We start from the raw sequence: 8,864 nt of genomic DNA, 5'->3' as shown, positions 1-8,864 counted from the left end.
GGGGGGGGCTCTAACAGACTGCGGGCACAATAGTAAGCTGGTGTAATGGCAGGGGTGTGTGGACGGGGGCGGGGTGGAATATCCATTTTTGTTGCATCACCTGTCAGCGGCATCCAATAGGCGTCCACCGAGGGCATTAATTGATGAAGGTGTCTCCAGACCTCCTCTTTCTCTTGTCTTTTTATGTGTGGCTCAGCCAGCAGCAGGAAAAGCAGCTGCTTTTTCAGCTCTCTCGGTTTCTCCGTCTCAGATTCACTCTTTCCTCCCTCCCTCTCCACCCTCTCTCTCTCTCTCTCTCTCTCTCTCTCTCTCTCTCTCTCCCTCCCCTCTTCTTGCTATTTTATTCCTCTGGTTGAGGCAGCGGTGTACACCTACCCCTCCGTCCTACTGCTGACCAGAGGGGGAGTGGAGCCGGCAGAGGCAGGTAGCAGCAGCAGCAGCAGCCCCGGACGCATTCCTCCACCATGCCGGACCGGGGTGAGAGGCGAGGAGCGGATGCTGTCTGCTCTTTATCAGAGCGGGGCAGCCTCTCCATTTAAGTCAAAGTTTTCATGACGCAGCAGCGGGTGGATTAAAGGTGTGAGCAGGATGCCTTGAGCTCGCGACCCCCTGTGCCATTTTGCCGGTGCCGAGAGAGGACGCATTACAGACATGGGAGACCTGGAGTGCGGGTTTGAGGAGATGCAAGGCGTGCGGCTGGGATACCTGCTGATCAAAGGCAAGCAAATGTTTGCATTGTCTCAGGTTTTCACCGACCTGCTCCAGAACATCCCCCGAACCACGGTGCACAAGCGCATGGACCACCTGAAGGTGAAGAAGCACCAGTGTGACCTGGAGGAGCTGCGGAAGCTCAAAGCAATAAACTCCATCGCCTTTCACGCAGCCAAGTGCACGCTCATCTCGCGCGAGGACGTGGAGGCTCTGTATTTCTCCTGCAAGACGGAGAGGGTGTTGAAGTCCAGCAGGAGGAAAGCGAGAGCGACGTATCCCCCTGGGGAAGACGATGAGCAAGAGGAAGAAGAGGAGGAGGAGGCCGAGGTGTGGGATGAAAAAGTTTGGTTCAGTTTGCACGGAGTCCCGGAGACTCTCGTGCGTCACAAGGCTGTCAGGAGGAAAGAGTTGACTCCTTGCCTTACCGACTCAAAACTACCTCAATTTTACCACAAAGCGAACGCGCGGATTTACCGATCCGCGACCCGGTCCAGCCACAAACACTTTAAAAACTATGAAACTGAGAAAATCGCAGGGAGCTGCGTCGCTCTGAGCCAAAGGCACCCGTTTTTCCGGCAGCCACTGCTGTTCCAGCCCGACTTCCTTCACAAAAGAAAGAGGAGGCGCGAGGTGGGCGGCGGCAGGGACGGCGCGAGGCACCCCTCGTGCAGGAGCAGACACGCGCATCTGCACGCACCGCCAGTGCTGCTCCTACAGCCGAAATCCGCCAATGCTCACGCCACGTCTTTCGGGGCTTTCCACCTCAGTCCGGATATCTACCACCACCACCATCACCACCACCACCATCATCACCACCACCATCACGGGTCCGGCTTCACGGAGAGCTACAGCAGCGACACCGAGTCCAGCACCTACTCGGACCGGGACTCCGACTTCGGCTCCGGATTCTCCACCAGCAGCAGCTCGGAAGAGGAAGATGACACGGAAAGTTCAGAGGTCAGCACGGAGGAAGAGGAGGAGGAGGAAGAAGAGGAGGAGAGCTCATCTCAATCCGACTCCAGCTCCGTTTCAAGCCGCGTATCGGTCCAAAGCATCCGGTTCCGGCGGGCGCGTGTTGGTCTCAGCACACCTAAAGCACATTTGGTCCTGCAGCCCACATTTCACTACAACAACCAGCAGCAGCAGGACAACCCGCACAGACCTCTGGGTGCTGCCCCCGCATTCAGAGACACCAAACATCTGAAATGTGACTTTTTACGCACGGAGACAAGCAAGGACGCGGGACCTGCCTTCGAATTAAACTCCTCTGCGGGGGGGAAGTTGTGTGTGGTTCATCCGAACCGGACCAAGGAGGACTTGGAGGCCTCACCCCTGCCATGCAGGATGCCGGGACTTGACTGTAAGCCGCAGAAATGTGTAGACAAAGGGGAAGTGAGTGCCACCTGCCCGAGAGTCAGCACTCCCACGAAAAGAATAAAAACCGAGTCAGAGGAGGCCCCCGTGACCCCCCTACCGGATAGCAGGAGCACCAGGACGCCTCCCTTCAGCCTCCACAATGTGAAAGTTAAAGTAGAGGAGAGCTGGGATGAGTACGAGTACCAGGCATGTGTGGTGAAATGTAAAAGAGATAAGGGGGACAGCAGCGTAGAGAAAAGTGCCCCCAGGTCCCCTGGACCCCAGACATGCAGGAGCAGCACCCCGCAGGAGGAGGAGGGGCAGCAGATGCACAGAAACATCAGGACTCCGGTGCTGAGGGGGAAAAAACCCAGAATTTCCAGAGCAAAATCCAAGCCAAACGCGCCCAAAGTCGCTACCAAGGCCGCCTCTTCCTCCCCTGCCTCCTCCTCTCGTTCAGCGGGCTGCGAGGAGACGGAGGATTTACCGAGCAGACGCAAACGCACCACTGTAGCATCTCCCGCAAAAACGCCTTTCAGCCTGATGGCAAACTTCCCAGATCCACCGTCGCTCGTTGTCGACAGCGACGGGGATTTGTGCCCCGCTTACTCCCTGAACTCTCTGAGGGGCCCCGGGCCTCCCCCTCCGTCCCACCCCGTGTGGAGGTGGCAGCCAGGCGGACCGATTCTCCCTCCCCCACTACATGCTCAGAGGACGAGGAAATACTGAAGAGAGAGAGAGAGATTGTTTCTTTTATTTCCACCATTTTCCTACCTTTCTGGATTTACATTCCGCATTTTAAAACGTTTAATCAAAGAAAACATCACGTGACACATGGATTAACCCCTAGAACCTTTAAATAAGATACAAATTCTCTAAGCAATATGTTTTGCTTTTCTAAATTTTGTGTTTTTGACTATTTTCCTTTTTCCCTATAATTCCTGACCCGTGGTAAACAAAAACAACTAAAACTGTTTTCTGATGGACATTTAATCTGGCAGGGATTATTTGATTGTAAATAATTATAAACAAAGAAGATTCAGGGTCGTCGTCCCCCCCCCCCCCCCCCCCCACACACACACACACACACACTCTGTTATATTTTATGAATCAGCGCTGTTGTGGCCAAATCGGTGCCCAAAATGTACTGTGATGATTTGAATAGAATTCCTTGGGTGAAAAGGGGTTGAGTTCTGCTTGTTGTGGTTTCTTTTGGGGGTGTTTTGTTATTAAATGGCATGGGGAGGGGAGGGGAGGGGGAGAGCCCAAACGCAGCACACACCAGCCTTGTGCACCTACAGACAATCAAAAACGAGAAGAAAGGCTCAAAATCTCCAAATATCCCACTTGGCCGCCGGTTTCCTCTCTGCAGCATCATGTGTGTGCGGGGGTGAGTGTGTGTGTGTGTGTGTGTGCGTTTGGAACACAAACGCGTGGAGGAAAAACGCAAAACAGTACTTTGTAACCAATTTGTCTGGGAAAAACACGAAAGGGCGCAAACGCATTGCACTTTGAGACTGTTTTGCGCCTTTTGTTCTAGCGAACTGTTTACAAATCCCTTTATTTTATTTTAAAAGTCCAGTTTTTGAGATACAAAACTAATTGCAATTTATGTTTTTCCTCATCAAGAACCAACAGATTGATGTGAAATGTGTGAAATGCATCCTGAATGTAGCTTTTTTTTCATGCAGCTTTTTGCGCCTCCATGCAGGTTTATTTTGATTTTTTAAGTGAACGTGTCCACGTTGTCTCACGGCTCTGCTAATTGGCTCGCAGCCTTTCTGTCGGTCGCAAAGAGAGGCCCATGCAGCAGACCGAATCACAGCACACCCAAAGTCCGTGAGTGATGCCTCCCCCACGAGCACGCGCGCTCGGAGGGTTGCAGAATGCCTGATTGTAGAATTAAAAAAGGGAAAAGTAAATCATGCATCTATACTTTTGCAGCTCCATCTGCACCAATAGGCCTTACTCCTTAAAGCTGGAACTTTCTCAGTTGCGCGTACTTTGGACTCCACGTGGCGCAAATCTCGAGTGCTTTGCAGTAAACCCGGGGGGAGGGGGGGGGGGGGGTAGAAGCTTTATATTTAATCCGCATGTCTACATTACGGGAACAGGGATGCACAGTGCAGAACCGAGAGGAACGGCCTGAAAAGCCGCCTGACGCGCCAACCTGCGAAGGTGCAGGTGGTGACGTCACGATTCAATTGTCATGACAAACATCCAGTTCCTCCTCTTCCTCTCACATCCTCTTCAGTTTTTCTTTAATGTTTTGGATACTTGAGGTTTTTGAGTATGACGTCACTGGCTGTTTATATAGAACTGAGTATTTATTTTTGTGAATTTTGATGGTATTTTTGAATTATTGTTGTGAAAATGGACAACTGCACTCGAACTGGAAACTTGAACGGTGGTTTTCTGAAGCACTTTCCCTTTATGTTGCTTTTTTGTTAGTTTTCTTTTCTTTTTGAAACTTTCATTAAACGGGACTGAGTGTAATTGTCAGACTGTTTCTCGTTCTTTGGACATGTTTGGGTTTGTTTTTGAATACTTGTTATTCATGAGATGCTGGGGAGTATTCAATCTCAATTGGATGCTCTCAGCATTTTCTATTACATTTGAACAGCAAGTGACACCATTAAAGACGCATTTTCTGTAAAAAAAAAGTTGAAGATGATTAAACAGCTGCATCCTGCATAACACAAACAGAAAACCACAACTATATATTTATTTTTAAAGATAAGCAGGAGGAAACGTGGTTCTTCGTGCTTAACTGCAAGTCAGAAATGTGTTTTTTGAAGATTTTTCGGCAATTTAAAGCTTCTTCTCAGCGTTAAATCCAGGCTAGCGCTGAGGTCGATGGGGAATGTTGCAGGGAAGGAGGGGGGTTTGCAGGTTTTCTGCATGGCCCTGGAGCCTGCAGGGGCCACACTGCTGAGACAAGCCATTATGCTGCTGCTGGGTGGAATTCCTACGCGGATTGGGAACCAGCAGACTGTAACTTCCATAGAATCACAGTAGAAAGAAGAAAACACGTTAAAGCATTTGAAGAAATTGGGAGTATTAGTCTCTGATTGCGTGCTTGGAGAAGGGGGAAGAAGATGACACGTGCACGTTAGGGATGAGCACTTCGCATTGATCTCTGAGACAATTATGAGGGCCGATAAAAGCTGTTCTGCAGGACGTTTTTATGTGAGATCTCTCGGCTGCACGTCTTCTGTTATCTAGAAAACAGAGCAGGATGGAAAGTGCGCAAAAGAAAAAATTATGCATTTACATTTGTCCAAAAATGGGAAAAGCTGCATGTCTGTGCAGACTGAGCGTTTGAAAACCTGCAGCGCGTGCAAAACAATTACAATACAATTTGCATTAATACATTTGTGATGATAAACATGTAATCTAATGAAAATCTTGGATTATGTGTGATGTTTCTGCTTTTTGTCAAGCGTTTAAAAGCGCATATATATAAGATTTACCCAGATTATTGGGCGATTTTGTGTTTACCAAAGAAAAACCAGATTTTCACAATTAGAGCAACGCAATCCAGCAAGAGACCAAAAATATTCAAGATTTTATGTATTCATGTACTGTAATGCACTTAATAAAAAGTAGGAACTTAACGTGTTTTATTGAAGTTTTAATCTGCCGGATTGTCCATCCACTCTTTCCGGTGTAATCTGTAATCTGATCACGCAGCTCCCGGTTTGATTCGCCCCTCCATTAATAATCACCCTGAACTAATTTCATTGTTACCAAAGAGGGGGAGGAGGAGGAGAGGCGGCGGAGTCCCTCATGAACAGATCCGAGGTCAGCAGGAGGGTCGGCGGCATGAGCCCGCAGCAGATGGGGAGAAGCTCCGCTCCTGGAACCACATTCTCTTTAAACTAAATTAAAATATTAGATTAAAGTTTTTATTGTTTAAGTAACTCAGACTGAGATGATGAACATTTGTCATAATTTATAAAATACATTTGAATTGTTTATTTTATAGTTTCTAAGAGTAAATGAAATTAAAATGTTTTTGCATTAATAATATTTAAATTAGATTTTAAGATGTGTTTTGGCACATAGGTATTTAAATAAAGTTGCGTTTGACGCCAATAGAGCGCAGAAAAGCTGCTCTGGGGATTCAGGAGGGGGTGACTGGAGAAGGGAAAAGCAGCCAGGGGGATTCAGTCCAGTCATGGAGCTCAACTGCATTTGTAAAAAGCTTTTCTGGAGACAGAGCCAGATTACTGAGAAGGACTTCTAAAACATTTTAATCAGGTTAAGAGAAAAGAGGCAGCAAAAAACTCTCAGCTTTAGGTCTGTTTTAAGACGAGCAACGATTTTACAATCAAAGTTGTAATTTTACAGCCACTCAAACACACAGTTTGAGTTTTTATTAAATTAAGATAAATCTGAATTTTAATCACGTTGAGTCCTTATTTTATATTTCATTGAATTTTATTTCAAATGTGACAAGAAAATATTTAACATCACATAAATAGCCAACAGAAAAATATATTTTTTTATAAAAAGTTGGACAAATATATTTTAAAAATGTATGAATTTAATAGAAAATATTTTGTCAGGTTGATTTTTCTACTATAATTTGGATAGTTGACCAATAATTAAAGAGTTTCAAGTTTGATTATGAGTTATTTTCCACCACATGGTTGCAAAACAAATCAAATGAATCCACGTCAAAACGACATTTACAGGTTTATTGATTTTTAAGCTGCAGTTTAGAATATTTATTTTTTTATAAAATGAACCAAAGTTTAATTCTTGCCAATGGACCTAAAAATCCGGTGCAGGTTGTGAAATGCACTTCATCTTTTATTTTTTCACTTTAAGCGACGGCCAGATGGGAACTTTACACACTATAGACGGATTCGAACACGGCCACAAGCCGCAGTGACCTTTGACCCCTCATACCAGGGAGTTATAGGACAAGGAGCTGAGGCTGAAAGGGCTGAATTAAAGCCACACACACACACACACACACACACACACACACACACACACACACACACACCATATGACACAGCATAAGAGCTGTAATTTAAATGTCTTGAATTTAAAATGAAATAGTTTAGTCAACCTTCATCGACAGGCATGCAGGCTGCAGACATGCGGTGTCACAAGCAGATTTGAGTGAAATTTTCTGCCATTTTTCAGCTCTTAAAGTAAATTTCATTCAAATGAACCACAGAAAAATAATCTGACATTTTTCTGACGCTGACTAGGTCTTTTTTTTATATTTTTCACTGCAAAATCCATCATCCAACAAATTGAACATAACAGAAGTTGTGATTGTTTAAATTTAGAATTATTATCTGACTTATATTAGTGAAAATATCAGGTTTATCTTTATTCTAAACTCTCTAAATGATTCTTTTCAACAATTTCACAGCTGAGTTTTGATTTTCCCCTCCAGCCAAACACAAATCCGCTCTGTCTGTGGTCCAGCTCCGATAAGATCTACATTTTTCGCCGCTTCCTTGATTATAATTTGGTTTGAATCTGTTTGCTGTGAAACTGGAGCCTTGCTATCCCCCTTCTTATGATGCAGGACAAAGAGCGTTGATGTTTTAGCGCAGAGAGGGGACTCGAGTGACACAAAGCTGCATTTGGTGTCTGAAAAACTCAACAAATATGTGTCTTTAAATGAACCTATTTCTGTTTTACAACTAAAGTTTGTCTTGAACGTTTTGTGGGGTTAATCATTTCCCTGCAGGTTAAACTTTGTGCATGGGTGAAAAAAAAACAAGCATCACAAATTTAGTTCTGCAAAATCCTCTTTGGGAGCTGAGAGCAACACGTGATCTTGAAATCGTCCTCAAGCAAATCCAAGTGATTAGTTAATCAATAAGAGTCCTAATGTATAATTAAGCACAGGACTTGATGACATTTTATACAAAACATCCAATTATTTTATTTTTTAGTTGTGAAACGTCCCATTCACAAGTACGTGTGTAAAATCAGACATAAGAAGAGAAAAATGTAAATGACATCAACCTTCTTCCTAGTTCTTTTGATACTTTTGAGTCTTTTTACCTGATTTTTGTCTTGGCTTCCTGCTTTTTGGAATTATTAATTCGCACTATTAATTTTCACATGTGCTGACTAAAAGAGAGAGTGGGTTCATGTGATTTCAGTGCTCTTCTCACAAACAACAGATTTTTTCAAAGAACAAACACACTTCTATCTCCAGTTTGATTTCTGTGTATTTTAATATTCTCGTGAGAATTTTATGATGAAACTGGTTGAGAAAAGTTTACATGATGTGACTAAACCAGCAGGTCTGTCCACAATCTGGTTTTTGAGTTATTAGTGAAACTTTTAAAATTCTTGTTATTATTTAAAAGCCATGTTGGTGACGTTCTTACAACTCTGACAGTCTAAATGTGAGGGGAGAGGAACATTTATAATCAGACTTTTCCAGTTTTAGGTCATTTTGGGGGTCAAATTATTTAACAATTTCCTCCGATTTTGTTGGTAAAAGTATGATGAAAATAAACGGATCTAGATGCGAGAAGACTTTAGAGAGGGTGTTTTAGTTGCCAAATGTATCTTTTCAACACCTTAAGCCTCTTCAGACCCGTAAGCTGGACCCAGACCCACCGGTCCCAGCCGGGTTGCTGGTGTTTTTCCCGATGGGAGGCTTACACAACGTTTGTTGTGACTAACTCAGAGCTGGCAGCTGCTTTATCAGGATTTCGTTCACTCCGTTTTACTCGTTGATTGAATCTTAGCGCGCGCGCACTGAACACTGAGCACGCGCCAAAGCCACAGAAGGTCACCCACTCCTTCCT

At 44.9% G+C, this 8,864-nt stretch overlaps 1 protein-coding gene across 1 annotated transcript; it reads left to right on the top strand.

Annotated features, from left to right (window-relative positions):
- The first annotated feature begins 506 nt into the window (after nt 1–506).
- skida1 (SKI/DACH domain containing 1) lies at nt 507–2,943 on the top strand. The gene has a single exon (XM_015955346.3). It carries the CDS (start codon nt 652–654, stop codon nt 2,794–2,796), a length of 2,145 nt encoding a protein of 714 aa, XP_015810832.3. The 5' UTR covers nt 507–651; the 3' UTR covers nt 2,797–2,943.
- Nucleotides 2,944–8,864: the final 5,921 nt, after the last annotated feature.

This window comes from Nothobranchius furzeri, chromosome 7, assembly GCF_043380555.1.
Source record: "Nothobranchius furzeri strain GRZ-AD chromosome 7, NfurGRZ-RIMD1, whole genome shotgun sequence".
In the NCBI taxonomy this organism is placed as follows: domain Eukaryota; kingdom Metazoa; phylum Chordata; class Actinopteri; order Cyprinodontiformes; family Nothobranchiidae; genus Nothobranchius; species Nothobranchius furzeri.
Note: the sequence above shows the minus strand (reverse complement) of the source record. Positions and strands in the feature narration are given on the sequence as shown.

What these genes read in the sequence shown, in the direction of transcription:
- skida1 (XM_015955346.3), top strand. Translation starts at nt 652, where the DNA reads ATGGGAGACCTGGAGTGCGGGTTTGAGGAGATGCAAGGCGTGCGGCTG.